The 23,545-nt window shown below is 36.5% G+C and overlaps 1 protein-coding gene and 1 pseudogene across 7 annotated transcripts; one reads left to right on the top strand and one right to left on the bottom strand.

Moving 5' to 3' along the window:
• Positions 1-721: 721 nt before the first annotated feature.
• LOC112026481 (probable methyltransferase PMT23) lies at positions 722-3,149 on the bottom strand (annotated as a pseudogene).
• Positions 3,150-7,237: 4,088 nt separating this feature from the next.
• LOC112026476 (small ribosomal subunit protein eS4-like) lies at positions 7,238-17,242 on the top strand. Of its 7 annotated transcripts, XR_010624649.1 has the most exons (8): positions 7,239-7,980; positions 8,227-8,327; positions 8,405-8,465; positions 13,717-13,826; positions 14,286-14,383; positions 14,892-15,334; positions 15,521-15,676; positions 15,783-16,569. XR_010624649.1 is itself a non-coding variant. In XM_065762644.1 (6 exons), exons 1-6 carry the CDS (start codon positions 7,943-7,945, stop codon positions 15,571-15,573), a joined length of 675 nt encoding a protein of 224 aa, XP_065618716.1. In that variant the 5' UTR covers positions 7,238-7,942; the 3' UTR covers positions 15,574-16,569. The 7 variants fall into 7 exon arrangements, 4 of the variants coding, with proteins under 4 accessions (XP_065618716.1, XP_065618715.1, XP_065618713.1 ...); XR_010624648.1 differs by lacking the exon at positions 13,717-13,826 and having other exon boundaries at positions 7,238-7,980; positions 8,264-8,327; positions 14,922-15,334; XR_010624647.1 differs by lacking the exon at positions 13,717-13,826 and having other exon boundaries at positions 8,264-8,327.
• Positions 17,243-23,545: the final 6,303 nt, after the last annotated feature.

Raw genomic sequence — 23,545 nt, 5'->3', positions numbered from 1 at the left:
TGAGGTCCTCATGGTAGACAAATGACGTGGTCCATCATTCCACTAAAAGACTCCCACCTATTTAAAATTGTTGAGTTAGAAAATTTTTATAAACATAAACTGATTACGGTCTCAGCAATTTTAAACAAATGGGAATTTTTTAGTGGAATGGTGAACAAATGATGTGATCCACCAGAAAACTGTATAATTTCTCCAACTCTTGGAAGGGGACAGATTTGAAAAAAAAAAAATTATTCCCACTGTGTAGTCAACTATTACTGTTTAATAATTACCACACAAAAAAAAAAAAAAAACTGTTATTGTTTAATATTATAATTCGATTATACAAGAGTAATGAATATAAGAATTGCATACAATAACAAAAGGCTGATCTAAACACAAAATCTCAACCATCATATCATCTCTTCATTGCTACCACAAATTAATGCCATGTCTATTGAATTGACACTTTGACAAAAATATTAAAAAAAAAAAACATCAATTTAGATTTAGTTACTAATAAGAGCCTTTGTAATAAGAGTAAAAGGAACGTGTTCTCCACCTTTTCTTTTTCTAATTTTTATCTTTCTTTGTAGCTGTCTATAGAACATATAAAACTAAAAGTAAGATTGTACAGTGGTAAATGATCAGCTCTATTCATGATTTAGTTTCTCCAACTGTGGGACGCCAGAAACCCTTCTTACCAACGAGAAACTGATCCTTATACAGTGTTAGTGACCAATGAAGCGAATGCAAGATAGGACTAAGCTTATTAATAATTTCCATGTTGTCTTGAACTGTATATCCACCTCGTCTCAGTATGCGATCCATCTCAACGATTACATCTAAGACATCACATCTGAAAAAATAGCAAATATCTCAGATCACCATATAAAGTTGAACTGAAAAATATTGATTTAGGTTTAGCATTTCTTTTCTTTTTGGGGGTAAAAATTTATTTGAGCCAAATAGAGAAACACAATTTTCATATTTCTATTTCCATTCATAAAAAACCTCCATATCGGTTATGAGATAGCAATCACCATAGGATAAAAGGGCAATGACCCAAATCATTGTTCTACCTTGTGTAAGATTTCTGAAGAGAAAGCTGGAATGCAGTAGATCATAAGTTCGAGGATAGGTGTTTAAAGACTCGCACCAATCGTGATAGATTCCAATCAACCCACTGTCAAATATAATAGACAGAGTATCTGGTACATCAATGGGGATGACATTCATTACCCAGACAGGTAGATCTATAAGTGCTGCAGAAAATCTGAAAAAAGAAAAATCACAAATTCAGTTTAGAGAATAGATGAGGGGTGATCCTGCGGTATGCCATTTACTCCTGGCAGAACAGAAGTCAGTGAAGAAAAAAAGAATGGATTATTTTTAAGGGTAGCTATGAGCCCTCACCTTGCATGTTCACATTTAAGGAGGGAGAAAACTGAGAGTAAGGGAAAACCTAGAGACTAATGATTAACTAACAAAACAAACAAAAATGAAGAAAAATGGAGTTAACATATTGCCAACTTTGTATACTTTACCCTCCATAGTGAGCATTCCTATCCATCACATTCCTCACACTTGACCAGTTTATGGCAAGGTCATTCAAATAAACATCCAATACAAGGACAGACCAATGTTTTGTGTCCTCATAGAACATTTCTTCCGCGCCTGATTCAATTGATAGGCTTGGAGGTTTACTACTAAGCCTCTTGAGCCAGGGCATGGGCCAGCTGAACAAGTTACCCATACTATCAACCGAAAGCAAAGAAAGACAATGACTAAGAGGCACATACCTACCACGGAAACATAGAAAAGATTAGCACAAATATGGATAAAATTTTGAATAATATTCTAAAAATTGATTCTCCAGCAATGCGCCAATAGCATTAAAAATAGCTGCAGCAATGTTAATGTGATGGAGAGACAATGTGTTTTGGAAAAATACCATGAACTGTTTTTCCCATCTTTCTGATCACATAATAGTGGGTAATTATTATTTTTTCGTTTTTTGTAGCAGGAAGGTGAGACAGGCTTTTGGTATATTACAAGCCCAATTCCAGATGAATCAACTGTCCTAGCCACAACTTTCCAGCACATTGATTTGGTCAAAGCCACCATAGCTGCAAGAATCATTAAATGAGAATGTTTAACTTTGATCAACTAGACACCTATTCAAGCTTTTCTATATCTCATATTGGTAAATCTTCAAATGTCAAAAAAAAAAAAATTATGAACATGAAAATATGAATTAATTACAAATCCATCTAAAAACCATGAATAACTAGAGCAATATAATTAAGAGTGTGAGGTCAGATCACAAACCCTTCCATACATTCTGATCTCTTTCATCGTCACAATAAACTGGTGTAGCAAACCACACAAAAAGAGCCACCAGGCCTAAGAATTCTGTTGAGTTCCAATAATGGTCTCCCACCTAAGATTTACAACCAAAGAGACACAACACAGTCAATGAATACAAGCAATTCAGTCTTATAAATCAGTCCATGCTTGCCGAGCAATTCTGGAGGATAAGTCATAACCCTCAATCCTTGTTAGCCAAAGCTCTGAAGGCCAAATACTTTCCTAGGCACTCCATTCATGAGTGTTCACCCAAACCCCATCATTCTTGGTTGTGGAGGAACATAATTAAACAAGATAACATAAAACTCGGGGAAGCTAGATGGTGGGTGGGGAATGGAGTTGGCATATCTCTCAAACACCCTAACTGGATCAAATGCCCTGACCAAAACCTGCAGAACCCAAACCCGATATCTGGTTCTGTTGCTGATCTTATTGACCACTCTAGAGGTGTATGGAAATCTGATTTGGTTAAAAAAGTATGCCCACACCCTCAAAGTTCTGAAATTTTGAAAATTCCCATTTCCAAGACTGGGAGTGTCTCGGATAAACTTTTATGGAAACATTCGAGTTCAGGGGAATATAAAGTTAAAAATGCATATAGTCTATTGTTGAAGGACTATATTCAAAACTCCCCCATTCACCTTGGGCCATCCCAATTACCAGCAGAGGTATGGAATCTAATTTGGAAGGTGAAAGTGCCCCATAAAATAAGCCTTTTTGTGTGGCAGCTTATGCATGACAGCCTTCCTACACTGCTCGCCCTTAGGAATAGAGGTATTCATACTATCAGCACGTCCCATGTGTAAGGAAAAGGAGGAGTCCTCTTCTCACCTTTTCCTCCATTGTACCTTTGCTAGAGCCTGCTAGCATAGATCTTCACTGGGCTTACACACCTCTAACCTAAGAGACTCATCTGTGCAGATTTGGATTAGTAATATATTGATAAACTTTAAGAGTTTGGAGCAGGATATGTTGAGAGATATACAGACTATCTTCACCCATCTATGGACTATTTGGAATCATAGGAATCTTGTTACTCATGAAGGTAAGACTCCTAAACCTGTTGAAGTTATCTTAAATGCCTAAAGTTTGTCTTAAAGGTTTCAAGAAGCCTATACAATGACAGATAGTCAACAGAGAAGGTCAGTGCAACCTTATTCAACTAAACAGGGTATTGAAGGACCTTGGGAGCTGATCATCAAGATAATTGGAGCTAGAAAGAGAAGGATTAGAAGAATTACCTTTGCATATGAAGCTATTAACCTTCAAGGTCTGAACATATTCTCGGGTGGAGCAACTTGTGCAGCAGAAACTCTTATTAATGAAGCAACTCAGGAAGCATTCGAAGAAGTAGTAGTAAAAGCTAAGGGACTGGGATTCTGCAGAATTTTGTTTCTGTGCAGTAGTAGAAAATTAGTCCAGTCTTGTAATCTAAAATGTTCCTCTAGATGGCAGGATAGAACCATGGTTGCAGATATCATTGCTTTACAACAGCAGGGTCTTAACTGTAAAGCACTTTTTGTTAGTAGAATCATTCTAGGTTCGGTTTATGATATTGCTATCCTAGCAACCAATATCCCAAGACATCAAAGCTGGACTCATCCAACTTTTTTGTAATGTTTCTGATTTCTTTATTGGTATAAAAAAAAATATATTTTAAAAAAGAATCATTTGTCACCAATAAATTATACATTGATGTGAAGTTGTCTAATATCAATAACCATCAGTTCTAAGATTCCAATTGCTACGATTCACGGATACTTCGTTAAGAGCTACAATGGGTGAGCAAGGGAGCCGAGAAACCACACCACGCCTAGGGCTGACCACAGGAGCTAAAGCCGGTCATCTTTCCGATGCCGGTGCGGTGATGCAATCGGATAGCAATTCTGAAAATCGAAACCCGAGCCGAACTGCACCGAGATGTATTTTTATCGTATATATAGATATATATATATATAATATTTAATATTTAATATATATTAAATTACTATTATACCCCTGTAACTTAATGAAACATTGCCGTTTTGCATTAGGGTTACAAGATTGAACAACATAAATTCTGTTTTTTCGCATGACCTAAGAGCACTAGTATTAGGGTGTAAGAATCCTCCCGTTGCTATTTTAGCCACCAAACCCATAAATTACTGTTCATCAGATGTAAACCAAAAAAATATAAAATTTATTCTTTTCTTTTTTTCTCTCTCTCCTCTGTATTCTCTGCGTTTTCTTTTTCCCTTCTCCTTTTTCCCTCAGCCCCTCTTACTTTTTTTTTTTTCTCTCTCTCTCTCTCTGTGTTTTGTTTCAGTTGAAAGATTTCAAAGCCATTTTTGGGTGGTTTGATTCAAAACGGCCTGATTTTATAAATTTGGGTTTGTTGTGTTTATAGATATTTGCTATGTTTATGGGTGTTTAGAGCATCCACACTAGATGTGGTAAATGTGCCAAATGCCAAATATTTGGCACATTGGCACACCAAACACCAAAAACCCCCTTTTATCAGATGTTCCAAATGCCATAATTTTTGCCACATGTGAACAGTGTCGTTGCATATTTGCCACTGTACGAACGAGAATGGTATAACTGATTAATATTTTTTTATTCTCTTTTCTTTCTCCTCTCTCTTCAGTTTATTCTTTTCTTTTCTCTCTCACCTCTGTTCTCTCTCACTGGTTCCCTCTCATTGATTCCCTCTCACTTATAAATTGTTGATCTTGATCCGTCATCGCCGATCGTCATCGCCAATCCATCATCACCGATCTCTCACCGGTTGCATTTTGCATCGACATCGTCGATCTCTTCGGGCATCGTCATCGTCATCGCCGATAGGAATCGACATGGGCATCGACGTTGAGGTGAGATCAGAGTGTTCGTCATGATCGTGGGCATCGAAGTTGAGGTGATGTGAGATCTTGATCGTGGGTTGCCGGTGCTAGTGGGTTTTGGTTGCCGGTGCAAGTGGATTCGTGGCTTTGGGTTGGCGGTGCTAGTACTTTCGTGGGTTTGGGTTGCCAGTGCTAGTGAGTTTTGGTTGTATTTTCTGGGTTTGAGTTGCTGTGCTAGTGGGTGTTGCTCTGTTTTTAATGGGTTTTGTGGTGGGTTGTTGATGACGGTGGTTGTGGTGGTGGTTTTGTTTTCAATTTTTTTGTTTTGCAATGGATTGTGGCTGCCACGGTGGTGGCGGTGGCGGCAGCGGCAGCAGTGTTGTGGTTGTTATTTATTGTGTTAGATATATTATTTTATTGTATTGTTTATATTATTTTAATGTATAGTAAATATTATTTTAATGTATAGAATTGAATGTGTGCACACCGAAAATGAAGCTGATGGGCTTGGGCTCACTCGGTCTCACAACTTATTTGTATGGTGGGTTTGGGTTTCTTACACTGGGTTGTCCTCGGCACAGAGACTCAATGAGATCACTTTTCTCTCCTCAACTGCCTGAACCACCTTCTACTGCCTTTGCTTTCTTCCTATATCTCTTTCTTTTTCAGCAAAATTCTCCAACCCCCGCTTCTCCCCAAACTTTTTATATTTATAGTTCTAAGTTAGTGGAGAGGTTATGATCACTTTTCAGCTAGTGCAGCGAGCGGTCCAGTGTCAACGAACATAAGTGGGAGGTTAGGTGGGAGCGAGAAGCGGTGAAGACAGCTTTGGAATTTGGTTCCCACTTCTGCAGATGCGCTTAGCAGAGGTGCACCCAAAGGCTCTGACAGGCATCCATCGGACGGCACGTTTGGACGCCGTTCACGACATTGATCTGTAAGGACCTACTGAGCAAAATCAAGGAGGCAAAGATTTTGGGCCAGCGACTTGTGTAGATTCGGGCTGGGCCTGCAGAGAGACAGAGAGAGAGAGAGAAAAGGAGTATGAGCCACATCTGTGTATAAGAATTGATGGCCCAAGTGGGCTAGGGTATGGGTGCCGTACAGAATCATAAAACATCTGATAAATGGGATGTTGTAAAATGATGTGGTAAAATAATAAAGTATGTCTTTGGTGTGGCAAAATGACATTTTTTTGCAACATTTACTGTGGATGCTCAGTGTGGGTATTTGTTATTTGATGATGGTGGTGGTTGGTGATTATGGCGGTGGGTATGGCTGGTGGGTATGTCAGTGGTGGTGGGTATGAGTCTCAGTGGGTATGGAAGTGGCGATGGGTTTGGGTTTGGATTTGAATGGGTGGCTTTGGTGGTGGGTGGTGGAGGTGTGGGTCATACAGTGGCAATTGCAACAGCGGTTCGGTATATGGTGGAGGTGCGTGGGCTTCTGCTTGGTTTTGGGGTTTCGCTAGGTTTTAGATCTGCTTTTTATGGGTGATTCTGTTGGTTTTTGGGGCAGTGCAGTGGTTGCAGTGACGGTGTGGAATGGAGAAATAGATGGTGGCCGGGATCTGGGTTTGGGTTTAACTGGATGATCTAGGTTTGTGATCTAGATTTGCTTCGTTGGTGGCTGTAGCTTCGGTTATAGGTGTTGGTTCAATGGTGGATGGTGGTTCAGTGGTGGGGGTGGGTGGTTTGATGGTGTTTTTCGTTACTGTGGACAGAAAATAGTAGTTTTTTAAGATTATTTTAATGAGTTGTATATGAAAATAAAAATTGAGATGTTGGGTGAGTTATAAAATAAAATGGTAAAATAAAGAAAGTAGGTTTTTAGAGCACTCACAGCGAGGTTTTTAGAGTACTTACAGTGAGGTTGCTAAACACACCATACTACTAGAGATAACAACTCACGGTAGCTGAGAGGTATATGCAATAATTAGGGCTCGTTTAGTACGTGTGCTTAAAACAACAGTTTTTAATTTTTTTAAAAATATATGTAAATGAAAAAATACGTGAAAATATTTATAATAATTTTTAAAAACTGAAACCATATCCGGGAACTCGCGCAGGGCCTTAATTTTTTAATCACACACGCTCAAGCTCTCTCCCACACGCGTGATTTGGTTCAGCCCTATCTCACTATTGCTCTCACACAGACGCAGACAAACTCAAGCTCACAGCTCTGCCTTTCTCCTCAGAGCATTCTCTCTGCCCAGGATTTTCTTCGGCTAGCCTTCTCTCTAACCAGCCCAGCCCTCTCTCTCCTTCACCTAGCTCTCTCTCCGCCTAGCCCCCTCTCCCTTGTGCTGGTTTTGTCTCGGAGATTTGGGTTTTTTTTGTGGGTCTCGAGCACAAAAATTGGCAGTGATTGTAAAGGGGATTTCTTGGTGGATTGTTTGGATTTTTTTTTGTGTGGTTGTTGTAGATCGTGGGTGCGTGGGGTTTGTGGGTCGGTGATGGTAGATCGTGGATCGGTGATGGTGGTTTGTGGGTCGGTGATGGAAGATCGTGGATGCTATGATGGTGGTTTGTGGGTCGGTGATGGTAGATCGTGGATCGGTGATGGTGGTTTGTGGGTCGGTGATGGAAGATCGTGGATGCTATGATGGTGGTTTGTGGGTCGGTGATGGAAGATCGTGGATGCTATGATGGTGGTTTGTGGGTCGGTGATGGTAGATCGTGGATCGGTGATGGTGGTTTTTGGGTCGGTGATGGTAGATCGTGGGTCAGTGATGGTGGTTTGTGGGTCAGTGATGGAAGATCGTGTATGCTATGGTGGTGGTTTATGGGTCGGTGATGGTGGTTTATAGGTCAGTGATGGTGGTTTTTGGGTTCCGATTTGCAGAATATAGGCAACGGATATACATGAGATATATTATTTTATTGTATTATTTGTATTATTTTAATGTGTTCGAATGTTAAAATAGAAGCTTTAATGGGTATATTGTAAATGAGTATTTAAAAAATATAAATTAGCTGTTTGAGTTGCTAAAAGTTAAATTTTTATCTTTCTTACTGTGAATGGTCTGTCTAAAATAGAACTTTTTTGGCATCAGATGCTAGTGCTCCAACTCAGAACTCTCTTTCTTGCAGCCTCGACTCTCCAGCCGAAGCTACTGTACAGCTCACCCCCAGCCAGTCCGCGGAAAAATCGCCAGTAAGTTTCATAGTCATTAGTCCATTTCTTCTCTATCTATTCACTAAGTACTGAGTCTACTGGCACTTTTTTTTCAGCAATTTGATTTGAGGGAGACTCGAGAGAGTTCTCACTCTTCAATCATTTACCGAGAAAGAGGTAATCTCTGAACAATGAACAATGTCAATAATCACTAATGATTCAAAATATTGCCTTGTATTTTTTCAGTATATTTATTTTTATATTTTTTGACTTGGGGATTTTGAGCCACTTGTGTGTGTGGTCAGGGCCGGCCCTAGGCCTAGGCCATTTAGGCCATGGCCTAAGTCCCCACGACATAAAAAGGCCCCCAAATATTGGGCGGTAAGTTTTTTTTTAATTAAAGAAAAAGTGTGAGTTAGGTGCATATTTTATCCCAATCTTACAAAGGCCTTAAATATTAGAGTTATGCTAGTATATTATAAGTTTTATTACATAGTTCCTACAAATTGATATTGTCACCAATGAAGTAATTCAATACTCATTTATTATTTTGTTGAAGTGCCACCTCATTGTCACGTTAGTTTGTAAGCTTTTTGTAGTAAAATTTGTAATAAGTTTAGCATTTTCTCCACAAAAAAAAAAAAGACTCTGTAAGAAAAATGCTAAAGCCAATGCAAATTTTAGGAAAAGAAATTTACAAACTGATGTGACAGGAATATGATCGGTGTTATTTAAATAATATAATAAAATGAATGTTTGAATAACTTTTCTTTTATTGGTGATATGCCAATTTGTAAAACCTATATAGTAATTATCATTAGCTCACTTTGGGTGAATTAGTCATCTTAATAAGTAAGAATTAATAATGGATTTGAAATTAAATAAAAATAAATAAATATTATTTAAGTGATATTTAGATGTAAAAAGGCCCCTATAAAATTCTCGCCTTAGGCCTCAAACAATCTTGGGCCGGCCCTGTGTGTGGTACTGTTGTATTACCTATTATGCATTTGCTTCTGTTTATGTGTTGTAGTATAAATTCTTTGTAAAGCATTTCTTGGTCAAAAAACTTATTTGTTTTTTTTTTTTTTAACATGGAAATCAATATCAATTTTATTTGCATTACATTCTGATTTTAGTTGTTTACATTCTGCTTGTAATGTATTTTATTTGCATTTCATTTTGCTTGAAATCTTGAACAGGTTGTGTATTGATATTAGGCCTGAAAGCCCAATTTTTAAATTAAAAAAAAAAAAAAACCGTTTTTTTAATATTTCAAACCAACCAAGCCGATTAAATCAACCGCAAAAAACTGCACCACTATAGGTTGGAAAACCGACCCTAGGCGGTGTGCATCGGTTCCAATTATGAGAAAATCGATTCCTATCGGTTCAATGGTAAATTAAAAAAAAAAAAAAAAAATCAAACCGACCGAACTGCGCACATCCCTTCGGCTACAAGTTGAGACAAAAAAATGGCTGCAAAATGTTCTTATAGCATAATAAGAATGATTCTGCTGTCACCATCCATTAGAATTTTGTAACTGACTCTTATCTCATCCCTAAAAATTATTGTTACAAATTAAGTTCATGAACTATTTTCTTGCTGATTGTCCTACTCGATTGTCCTACTCATCTCGCTCTATATGTTTTACAATTTTTCAAAAAGATTACCCACTCAAAAAAAAAAAAAAAAACTTGTGTAGATGTGCTTCAGGTTAAAAATTGCATAGAAGCAACTTGCTAGCTTGATCTCACATAACCTAACCTCAGTTTATGAGGTCCAGAAGAAGACTAAACTAATTTAGATAAGAATGGCTCCCACATAAGCTAACTGCCTGCATGATCTTAATCAAAACAACTTGAAAAATGCTCCTGCATGAGAAAAGAACCACTCTCAACACATAAAAGGACCAATGCATAGCCTTTAGATCTCAATATTCTTTAGGGATATCAAGCTGTACAAATCTACCAAAAAGAGTTTGGAAACTTAAGTAATATTCAATTCAACAAATTGTGGGTTGAAGAATACCTTATCATCTAGAAAGCACGGACGCGGCTGGGAGGGTGCCGCACCCGAGTCCGACGCGGCCTGACGCGGGATGCGGCGACTCTCGGTGGTCTGATTTTTTTTTTTTTTTTCTCGGATTTGAGCCGACGAGGCTCGATTCGCGCCGACGAGGCTCGATTCGGCCAGAATCGGCTTCGATTCGGCCAGAATCGGTCAATATCAGCCGTATCGAATCGTATCGGCCGGAGACCGATATGGCCGAAATATGCCGGAAATGGCCGAAACAGGCCGATATCGGCCTTGGAACTCGCCGGAACAACCGAAATTCTAACCTCAGAGGCATTGTAAGGTGTTTCTTGTCTTCTTCTTTCTTTGTTTTGTGAATCAAGGCATAACAATGTTTTTTATGAATATTTTAATAGTAAAAATATATAGAAAATATAAATAAAAATATTTTTAATAATTTTTTAATCGCCGAGTCTCGCCGCACCCGCACCCTACTTTTTCAAAAATTGCCTAAATAAAAATATTTTTAATAATTTTTTAATCGCCGAGTCTCGCCGCACCCGCACCCTACTTTTTCAAAAATTGCCGAGTCCCGCACCCGCACCCGAGTCCCGAAACGCACCCGTGCTTCATAGCTTATCATAAGAATGTCTTGCCATAAAATCTTTACAATGGTCTCAAACATTCCTAAAATAATGCAATAGATCTACTGCCCAGTCTCCATAAGTGTTGAAATTGTACACGTTCTCAAGGAGGAATTAATTGGAATGTTATTTCTCCAACCCGATACAGTAATGTTTTCAAGTCCATTTTTATATGTTTATACACATAAGAAGTTCAACTAGAATTCACATAATACATCCAAACATATTAAGGTAACTAAATCTTGACTCTCAACGCCACAAAGATGGGTGGTTAACAATAAGTTTACAATCGTGGAAACTCAAAATTAAACAGGGGAATAATTTGAATATTCTTAAAAAGTTATTCCTTTTTGCTCTCAAATGGATTGGTTATTGATTTTTTATGCTGTAGTTCATGATTAACTATGAGTTTATGTTAGGAACTTGAATTTCTAAAAGTTATCTAAACTTGTTAAGTATTAATACTTGGTGATTGAAAGTTTGGTTTGATCTGAGGTAGCAGTGATCATTGGATAAGGGAAATAAACAGAAAATGGAGAAAGTGGGACAATCAGAATCAACTCCCAAGATTAGACTTAAATGTAGTCATCCTTATGCATCATTTGAATGAGAGGCTTGTGATAATGGATGGAACTATAATTTGCAATCGAATGTGCACAGTCACAGTAATCATGTTATTTTCAAACATGATTACTGTTCTCAATCGTAATGGCATTCTGTTCTCAATCGTAATAAATACGAGATTATGCTGAAACAGTGGTTGGAGAAGAGAAAAAAGAAAAAGGAAGATAATTGGGATGATGAATATGGGAAATGAAAGGTATATCGGCCAGAAGAGGAGGCTAGACAAATTATACATGGCATATTCCATGTGGTTTGTGAGCTTCACTCTCATGGTTCTTCTTATGGATTTTTATATCATCCTGAAAATTTTGTAATTTAAGATAAAGACTTAATAATTGGAGGTGATTACAAAAAGAGTACTCTTCTTTATGTGGGAGCCTTCTTGTGATCACCTTCAATCACTGTGTCTTTATCTTGGATTGCAAAATTTTCAGAATGGTACAAAAATCCATGAGAAGAACCATGAGAGTGAAACTCACAAACCGCATGGAGTATGCCCTGTATAATTTGTCTTGCCTCCTCCTTTGGCGATATTCCTTCATCTCAATTATTTTCCTTTTTCTTTTCTTTGTTCTCTTCTCCAACCACTATTTCACCGTCATCTCTTATTTATTATAATTGAGAACAGTCATTAGGATTTATGTCTAGAAATAACATAATTTTTGTTGCTGTGCACATTAGACTGCAAATTATAGTTTCATTCATTATTAGAAGCTCCTGATTCAAATGATAAAGATTACTACATTTAAGTCTAATCTTGGGAGTTGGTCCTGATTGTCCCACTTTCTCCATATTCTATTTCTTTCCCTTCCCCAATGGTCGCTGCTACCTCATCAAAGATCAAACCAAACTTTCAATCACAAAGCATTAATACTAAACAAGCTCAAATCATTTTTAAAAATTCAAGTTGCTAACATAAACTCATAGTTAATAATAAACTACAACATAAAAAATCAATACCCAATCCATTTGAGAGCAGAAATGAATAACTTTTTAAGAATATTAAAGCCATTCCCCTATTTAATTTGCCTACTAACAGTAACAGCCTAACAAGGAACATTAATTCAATCACATTCATAATAAATGTAAATCAATAACCACCACAATTTGCTCTTTGAAATTCCTCCATATAATTCTGAACCCAAATTGCTGTCTCCTTACCAGTTTTCTTAAGTTGACCTAAAGTTAGAAAGTACTGAAGTATGAAAATCTTTGAACTTGAATTTGCACCATTTGATCACAGTTAGAAGCATTGAGGCCAAAAAAATTATTTCTCAACATATCATTACTTTTATTTGGAATGGTAAATCTTGTGGTACTTTCACTAAACAGGCTTTAGATCGGCAAGAATTCATTTATACCAAAAAAATTTAGAAAAACCAAATGAATGTTTCTCACACTTACTCTCTACATCACCTCACTCCAATAGGCTTATCATGAAAGCATTTAATCATCATTATGCAATCTCTATAGGGATTTATGTTGTTTCAAAAGGACATAAATCTTCACAACCTTCTTGACTAGATGATTTGAGTTCCCACGATTGGAAACTTATTGTTAACTACCCATCTTTGTGGCATTGGAAGTCAAGATTTAGTTACCCTGAACATGTTTGGATGTATTATGTGAATGCTAGTCGAACTTCTTATGTTTATAGACATATGAAAAATGGACTTGAAAACATTACTGTATCGAGTTGGAGAAATAACATTCCTATTAATTTCCCCTTGGGAATATGTACAATTTCAACACTTATGGAGATCGGGCAGTAGATCTATTGCATTATCTTAGGAATGTTCGAGACCATTATAAAGATCATATGGCAAGACATTCTTATGATAAGGTATTCTTCAATCCACAATTTGTTGAACTGAAGATTAATGAAGTTTCCGAACTCTTTTTGGTGGACTTGTACAGCTTGATGTCCCTGAAGAATATTGGGATCTAAAGGCTTTGCATTGGCCCTTTTATGCGTTGAGAGGGGTTCTTTTCTAATGCACAAGCATCTTTCAAGCTGTTTTGATTGAGATCAAGTTGGCAGTTAGCTTATGTGGAAGCCATTCTTATCTAAATTAGTTAAGTTTTCTTTTGGACCTCGCAAATCGAGGGAGTGCCTACACCATTGATCCTTATCTTGCGAACAGGTTGAAGCATGCTCTCACATACCGTGAAGTCATTGCCATTTTAATGCAATGCCATGTCCTTGTTGATGGAAAGGTTAGGATAGATAAAACCTATCCTGCAGGTTTCATGGGTATGGCATCAACTCTTCTTATGTGAATTATTGTTCTAATATTCTGATTTATGTTTGTTTGCTTATATTCTTATTATGCGTATTATTTTCATTTAAGTTCTCACAAAAAGTGGATATTGAAATTTACCGACTATAAAAAGGATATTGAATCAATATCCTTGCTAGTTTTGCAAGTCACGGTTAGGCAAAGTTACCATTTAATAGATGGTAAAAGGAAATGCTAAGCAAAATGATATGATTTGGATGGATATAATGGATAACCTCACACATAAAAAATGTTGCTACTGCGACATGAAAAAATAGTTCATGGAAATTAGCAATTCTCTTTAACCAAAATTACAAAATTTAATGGTTTGAGGCAATAAGGTTCACTTCCTTCCATTTTAGTAGTAGAGTAATATTAGTCGTAATATATATTCCATTGTTCTTTTTGGTTTGGTATTTACTTTTTTCTGACAGACGTTGAATCAATCCCCAAAACGAATGAAAACTTCTATCTCCTCTGTGACACCAAGGGTCGATTCCGTCTCCACTCAATCAGGGATGAAGAGGCAAAGGTAATTCTGTTCAATCCTCTTAAGTATATTTTCTGCTATCTTTCTATAGGAATGATATGATTTAAGTCATTAGAGTGAGTAAATTTAGTCTATTCTAATTAAGAATGATTTATTTTAAGGAGTTGTCAGCGTATGGAAGTGTCATGCCTCGTATGCTTTTATGTGAAGAAATATCATAACATTGTATATGCCAGGTGAAATTAGTAGAAACTGAATCATATTCTCAGTTGTGGTGCCAAATTGTAGGGAATTATTTTGTATTTTAACCTCTGAACCCTTGCTTTTATTTTGCTTTTGTAGTGTTTTTGTGCTTGTAACTTGTAAGGTTTGCAAACACATGGTAAACAATTTTATAGTGACTTGTGGCTATGTATAGTTTAGAGTCCAAAGTCATAGAACAAATCGATTGTTATAACACATATTACTGTGGAATAATTAATGTTTCCTATTTTTTTGGTCATAAATCCTTTAACCGTACCATTATGATATTTTAATTGTGCTTTTGCAGTTTAAGCTATGCAAAGTTTGCTCTGTGCAGTTTGGGCAAAAAGGTATCCCATACCTGAACACCTTTGATGGACAAACCATCTGCTACCTGGACCCTTTAATCAAGGCCAACGACACAATCAAGCTGGACCTGGAGAGCGAAAAGATCACTGAGTTCATCGAGTTCCATGTTGGGAATGTAGTCATGGTGACAGGTGGAAGGAACGGAGGACGAGTTGGAGACATCAAGAACAGGGAGAAGCATAAGCGGACTTTTGAGACTGTCCATACTCAGGATGCCACGGGGCATGAATTCGCAACTTGTTTGGGCAATGTGTTCACTATTGGCAAGGGGACAAAACCATGGGTATCCCTTCCCAAAGGTAAGGGTATTAAGCTAACCATCATTGAAGAGCCAGGAAGAGGCTTGGAGCCCAAACAGTATCCACAGCATAAGATATTATGGTAAAAATTGTTATGAAGTTTAAATGACTGTTATTTTATAGTTTAATCCTGGAGTTTTGTTCCAATTTTTGTCATGTTTCTCTTACTTTAAAGTTGAACAGCCGATCATAAACTTCTGTTATTTTGAATTAAACTTTTGTAAAGAACTGACATAGTTTGGTTTGAAATGTCTTGTTCACTAATCAGGAGGAGAACAAAATCCTGGACAAAATGCATTGGCAGAAGGTTGCAGAGGTTGAAAAGCTAACCCAAACTGTTCGTGAGCTTGAGGAGGCTGTTTTGGCTGGTGGTGCTGCTGCCAATGCTGTGTGTGATTATCAAAGAAAAGTGCAAGAGATGAATGTAATGACTGTTACCTTTGGAATTTTCAGTTCTACAAAACAACTGGTAGTCGTTTTGAATGTGTTAGATATCCTCCAAATTGCTTCTAATCTTCAAGCTTGAATAGGAGGAGAGAAAAACTTTAGAACGGGAAGTAGCTCGTGTGAAGTTTACTGCAAATCGTGTTGCCACTGTAGTTGCAAATGAGTGGAAAGATGCCAATGACAAAGTGATGCCTGTGAAGCAATGGCTTGAGGAAAGAAAATTTTTTCAGGCATGTTACCCATTCAATGCCTCTTTAAATTGTTCTTCAAAGTTCATTTCTTCAAAGAATACCCTGAATACTGAGCAAGTATCATTGGTGGAAGTCACTCTCATATGGATGTTTCTGCTACAGATATTCTTGAAACACTTGGTTCTGCTGTTAGTTTGTACTCAATTAACATGTTTATTTATACATTGATTGATTGATCAAATAATCCTGGAATAGGAAGTGTTTGAATTAACATCAAAACATAGTCTTCTTGTAGTGTGCTGGGTTTATCATCTAATAACTGTAAGCGAGCTAGGATTGTTTCATGATGCATGGAAGAAAGAGGCATACTACAGTCTATCCTTGTCTGTTATGTTTAATTTTGATTTTTAGTGCCAACTATAAAATAGAAACTAGGATGTTAAACAGGCTGTTATCAGAATAAGACTGGGTGACATAGTTAGACGAATATGGAGTATAGTGTTTCAAAATACATACTTGCTATGGAAAGCTGAATATTGTTGTTTTGAAGTACAATAAATTATAAGGTATTGTGAAGACTAAATATAGTTTTACATATATTTTTAGAGAGAAATGCAACAGCTTTGTGATAAACTGGCAGTAGCTGAGCGCACCACAAAGGCAGAAGCACAGCTTAAAGTGTGTAAGCTAATCTATTAACTTCATTCCCTGCTTTTGTTACTTGCTGAATATTCATATCTTGATTGTTCATTTATTACTTGATTTCTTAGGAAAAATACCAAATGCGATTCAAGGTTTTGGAGGAAAGGCTTAATACATCTAATGGTAACTCTCGCATTGCCTCAGAAGGTAGAACCATAAGCAATGGATCTTCAAGGCGTCAGTCTCTTGGTGGAGCAGAGAATTTCTCAAAGTCATCCTCCAATGGGTATCTATCAAAGAGAACTTCAAATTCACACTATGGGCTTCTCAGATCAAACAGTGCTAGCACATTATTAAAGCATAATAATATCTCAACGAGATCATTTGATGGTGGAAGTAGATCACTGGATAGAGATAAGCTGATACCAGATGCAAGTGGGAAAGATAATGTGCCCACCAATACCTGTGATCAGAACCTAATTAGCGAAACAAATGGTACTCACATGGAGAGTGCAAATGGAGGCTACATGTTCCTTCTGGGTGTTTCTCTTGTGGATCTCGTGTGATAGGGTTGTGCCCCTTTTTATGCTTTATTAATATATTGCTTATAAACAAAATATATTGCGTATAGTAACTTTAAATAAAGCACTTAGTACAGGCGAGCGCACGTGTCTACTACCAAAATATCCAATGAAGATGTATATTTCACACGCACAGCATCTCCTTTTTCTTTTTTAGTTTTAACCAAAATTACAGTAAGACACTTCAAAATCTACAAATGAAGTAAAATACAAATATGGGTAATGTGAAATGTGTGAAAGCCATTTTGGTGCTCCATACTGTTGGAGTCTTCATCCAACCACAACCCCCCCCCTTGTTTAATTATAAAAAAAATGTTTATCATATGTTATATTAGCTCTACATGGCTATTAGGGCTGTCCAACCCACCCGACAACCCGCCCAAGCTCGACCCGCCGCCATCCAATCCGATGTCTCCGGTGGTCAGACGCGGGTCCGAATTCTCTAACCCGACCCCACGCGGGTCGGTTGCCGGTTTCACGTTTCAAAACCCGTGACACCCGACCCGAACTGAAACACTCATCCTCTCCGGTGAAATATTACGATTTTTGACCAAATCCGGCGAGATCCTTCGAGATCCAGTGACGTTCTGGTGTTCTTCAGCTTCGATCCGGCCATCCTTGGTCTTCCTTCGCTCAGATCCGGTGTTCCTCAGCTCCGATCCAGCCATCCTCGCTCAAGATCTACACAAACCTGGCGAGAATCTGGTGAGATTAGGCTCCGATCTGACTTAGATCTACACAAATCTGACTATTCTTGGTTAGATTAGGCTCCAATCTACTCAAATCCGGCGAGAATCCGTTAGATCCAGTCGGCCTTCAACTCAGATTGACGAAGAGAGATCTTCTCCTCCGCTCGCCGTCGCTCATCACCAGACTCAACCGACCCAACCGTTCGCTCCCCTAAGCCCGGCTGACTCGACCCAAAGTCTCCAGCGGTCAGTTGCGGGTCTGTTTTTGTTCCACCCGACCTGAGCGGGTTAGTTTTGGGTTGGGCACAAACCCGACCCGGACCGACCCGTGGACACGCCTAATGGCTATATCTTCTTTCCATGTCTCCTGCTCCTGCTTTAGGGATGCGGTTACATTGCATTTTTGTCACACATCCATGGCTGTGAAGGTTTATGGTCGATAATTTTAGCAAGGCTACTTTTGTATCATGGAGATTATTACAAATTTGTTCAACATCCAAGCATTTGCAGTATATAAAAATACAGCCATTTCTCTTAACTAGTAATAATTTTACTTCATATTTCAGGAAAGCACGGAACCCATAGGAAACAGAAATTGCTGCAGGTCCAATGTAATTGACCAGACAAAGGCATCTCTTTAATAAATCCTCTCTCCGGTCTATATAAGTATATGGTTTTGTCTTGGTTTTTTGTCTTCCCTCATTCATGTATTTAAACTGTCTCAGCCAGGTAGTTGATTTGTAAAGAACTGACTCTAGGTTTTCCAGGAAATCATCATTTCATGTATATTTGTTGTACCCTTGTGTACTAATGTTATTACCAAAGATATATCATCAAGTTAAGGGCGCCATGAAATCCCTTAAGATAAAACTACCTCCTTAGAAGTATAGGAACCTTGAAACTACTATAAAATCACTATGTACAACTGTATATAGGTATGGAAGATCTTATCAGTACAGTTTTGGGGATATTGTGCTTTTAAAAATTTTGGGAAATAATTGATGGTTTGTTTGAAAAATGGTAAAAACTTGGATGGTCTTGCTTTGCCTTAAGGTAAAAATAGGGTGTGGCTTCTATCCAATGTCCTGTGACACTGGATCCACTGCGATCATGACACGTGTCTGAAAATGGACGTGCCATGGTTGTAGCAAGTCCGTAAAAATATGCCTTTACAAGAAACTACTGCCAACTGACTACCTCCATTCAAATGTTGAATTTCCAGGTGGTTTTTCGTTTGGATTAATACTGATAAACGCCATGTTCTTGATTTTAATGCTTTTATGGCCATTGTGTGCAGCCAAGTTCTGCTTTGCTTCGGTCCCAATACCATTTACTTGTTACGTTCATGATTTCATGTGATTGACAATTGACAACCACCTTGACATTTCAATTTGGGATGTGAGCTTCATCATTTCCACGTTTCTAATCGCTTTGGTAGGTGAAAAAGTATAAGGATAAAAATCTATGATGGAAAAGTGAGAGAATTAAATGTTTTTTAATATTTTTTTTTTAAAAGAAAATAAACTCATCATTTTTAATTAATAGAAGGTTTTTTTTTTTTTTTTATAATATTTTTTTTAAATAAAACTAAAAAATATAAATAATAGATAAATGTTTATTTTTCATCTAAACTCATCATTTTTCTTAAAAAAAAAAAAAAGCATTTTTAATCTTGAGGAATTATGTGGGAAATAGGAAATTTTTGATAATTTTATCTCCCACTTAAATTAAAACGATTTAATATCAATTTATTATGAATTTAATAGAAGGTTTTTCTTTTCTTTTCTTTTCTTTTCTTTTTGTTTTTCCGTTTTGCAATTTGTATCCCTTTTACCAAAGTTGAAAGTTTTGCAAATGATAATTTTTGCTCCTAAAAGTACGTTTTATAAGCATTTTCTATCTGTTTGTTTTCTTATAGGTTTTTTAGTCTAATTTAATTGGTTCATTAATCACATAGTAATCTAAAAAATCAAAAGAAATAAAGCTGTCCTAAAATTGAATCAAGTTGTTACACATCACCATGAATTGAATATGTGAGTAAGGTGTGAAACCGGTGCCGTAGACATTGTCTTCGTTTCATGACCATAGATCCGAGAGTCAAATGAGAGAGAAAGTGAGATCAGGAGATGGTGGTGAACCTCCTCAACAACGGTGGTAGTGTTTTGGATTTCTGGGTTTTGTAAAGTGTTTGAGTTTGAGATTGCAAGTGGAGAGGTTTTGTTTTTAGGTACAAAGCTTTTTGGCTCTACTTTTTGTTTGAGTTTTTAAGATTTCTGGCTTTTGTTTTAGTTCTTGGCTCTACAGGTGGGTGTGTTTGAATTTGTGTAATGATTGTTAATTTTGTGAAACAGGTGCAATGCAGCAAATGTTTGTTTGTTTGTTTTTTTTTCCCTTTTCTTGTTCGCTCTTCAATCAGATTAAGATTTAATGGATAAAGATCAAAGGAGTCCAAAGTCCACCCCTTCAACAATTTTGAATCTGTACTTCTGTACACATACAATGGTGGAGAACAATTTCAATTTTGAATGAAAATTTTTGGGAAATTAAACTAAAGTGAGAAAGAAAAATGAATTAAATTGCTTAAGAATTGGACTACCGAAAAAATATTCTTTTAGAAAATTTGAGAAATTAAATTGTTTTTTGTTTCATCCATTTAAATATGATGTGACATTTTTTTAAATATCAAATAAAATTTTTATTATTATTTTAGTAGCCACATAAACAATAAGTGTGCCAACTAAAAACCCGTTAGCCATGTTGGAATTTTCCGTTAGTGAGTTAACGGTAGTAACCAAATTGATTGTAAGTCAAAAATAATAGAGATTAACTTGACTGTTACCACAATGTAAGGATCAAATTAACTGTGATCCTAAAATGTAGAGACCAAAATAGTATTTTCATCATATATATATATATATATATATGTTTGGAAGATAGTTAAAGATATTGCTCTATTTCTTTTGCAATTTAACTATTTCAAACATTAATTTCCCAATAACATGGCAAAAGTTCTTTTTTTTTTTGTATACAAAATAAAAATTCTACTCTACCCTAATCTAAGTGTATATGTGTGTAAAACTCTCTCTGAGAACTTGAACCCTGACCCTTGCCCCCCCCACACCCCACAAACACTTATACTTGTAGAGTGACCATCGCACCAAGGGTGTGTGGTTGTAACATGGCAAAAGTTCTAAGGGAAGAGAAATTATATTAAAAGAATTCATTTAATGTTATCAATCGAAAATCTACAAGTGATTAAAGAGACATATAAAGAAAAAATGCAATATATATATATATATAAAGAGGATTCATAAAGTTATTTATAGTTTCAAAAAAGTCAAAAATATCCTCTATCTAATTAGATAATCCTTATTTTTTTAAAAATAAAAATATATGGTTAAAATTGTAATTAAAAAAAATACTAGAGAAGCTCTTTTTTCTAAAAATTAATACACTCTCTATTTAAATATATCTCACTCACGTTTGATGCATTTTTTCCTAAAAATTAGCACACACTAAACCCAACGATTTACTCCTTTTCAAATCTTAAATTTTAGTTTCTTAAAATTTCCTTCCTATGTAATCTCACTAACAATAGATAAATTAAAATTGAAAAATTATATTAAACTCAAAATAAAAAAAAAGAGATTATGTGATGAGGCTAGTGTGTATGTGTGTATATATATATATATATATATGATGCCTCATGTTCACTCACGTGCTAAATTAAACACGGACTCCTATCCACCATGGCACACGAGTTAATTAGAGCAGAAGAATGTGCATTATCGCTAAGCCCATTTTCTAGATAAAATAGGATTTGTATGGGCTACACCTATAAAGATTATTATTTACTATCAGTGGTGGTTTTGTGTGTGTAATATTCAATAGATATGATATGTAATTTAATTTATAGTATTCGCTCTTATATGATCTTTTTTTTTTTTTTTAATAGGTAGATAGTGAAGAAGGGGAGGTGGCATTCTTTATCAATAGGTTAAGATATTTAGTTTCATTTTTGTTATAGATGAGATTCGATCTTAAGTCCTTTCATTTAACTATTATTGCCATTTATATGAGATGAGAAACACTGCTCCGAAAATATTGGATAATTTTTTTTTTTAACTTTTTGCAGTTTACGGAGATGCACTCGTACTTCAAGTGTGTGGCACTTTCTAATTGATTAAAACTTTCCTCCAAAATAAGAGAAATACACGGCAAGTTTATATTTGCTTGAATTACAATAAAGCAAATGTTGCTTGCATAACTTTTTTCGCATCAAATTTCACAAATATTTAGTTGGTCAACTATGAGTAATAGACATAGTTGATATTTGTAGACCCGTTTACTCACAGTTGACAATTTATCACTTATGAAATTTATTAAGAAAAGAGTTGTGTTTGTAATGTCACTCTTTGTAATGCCCCATCACCTTTTATGTGTGTGGCCTCATTTCAATCACATCATATTCTAGTATATTAAATGATTGTTATTCTTTTCACCTATGTTTTATCCTTAACATCCAACTCCAAGCGACAAAAATCTTACTGAGTATTCCCCATGATTAAAATTGTAGATAATCATTCCACATATGCCTGTACGAGGAGAAATTATATGGTCCAATGGTGGACCACGTCATTTGTCTATCATTCCACTAAAACAATTTTATTTGTTTAAAATTACTGAGTCAGTAATTAATTTCTGTTTAAAAAAAATTTCTAATTAACAATTTTAAACAAGTGGCAGTTTTTTAGTGGAATGGTAGACCACATCACTTGTCCACCATGTGGATCTTATAATTTCTCCTGTACGAGTTGCTTTTATTATTATTCTTTGCCCCATTAGAGCATCCACAATGATTTTTTCAATTCTATCTCATTTTGTCATTTAAAAAACTACTTTATTAATTATACCATACTATTTTACAATTCACTAACGTACCAAAACTCTATTTTTTTCCCATTTTATTTAAATATTCTTTTTTAATCCTTTTTTACTATTTCTCTTTTTCTCTTCATTTTCCTCTCTTTCTCCCTCAACCTCTAGCAAAACCATACCCAGCAAAATCACAACAAAAATCAAACAAGCACTAGAAATCCACCTGCCACCCCAGCAAAATCACAGCAAAAAATCACAACAAATCTAAAAATCCATACCAAAATCACAACAAAAAATCACAACCTGCCACCCCAGCAAAATCACAACAAAAAATCCATACCAAAATCACCCAAATCAAACAAGCAAATCATAACAAATCTAAAACCCAAACCCAAACCCAAACTCCACACCACCACCATAAAAACCACCACCAGAAATCAGTCTTTGTGCAAGGACTGACCCAAAACCTACTCCCACCATGCCGACACCACCCACCGACCCAAAACCCACTCCCACACAAATCAAAATCCCACTACCCACTACCACCGAATACCCACATCCACTGCCACTGTCGTGCCACATCACAGATCAACCCACACCACAAACCCACTCCGCCACCACTGCCACACAACCCAAGCTGCCGCTACAGGGAAGACGACATCGTATTGGAGGATCCACGCCTACCTCTACCGCTACCACCACCACACGGGGTTTTGGGTTTGAGAAAAATGGAGTTTTGGGTTTGAGGAGAGGAGAGAGCAGCTATAGAACAAAAGCAAGAGAGAAAAGAGAAGACAGAGAAATGAAAGAGAAAGTGTTGAGAAGAGAGCTTCAGGGAGAATAAAATAACCTTTTTTTTTTTTTT

Source organism: Quercus suber, unplaced genomic scaffold, assembly GCF_002906115.3.
Source record: "Quercus suber isolate HL8 unplaced genomic scaffold, Cork oak 2.0 scaffold_467, whole genome shotgun sequence".
NCBI classification, from domain to species: domain Eukaryota; kingdom Viridiplantae; phylum Streptophyta; class Magnoliopsida; order Fagales; family Fagaceae; genus Quercus; species Quercus suber.
Note: the sequence above shows the minus strand (reverse complement) of the source record. Positions and strands in the feature narration are given on the sequence as shown.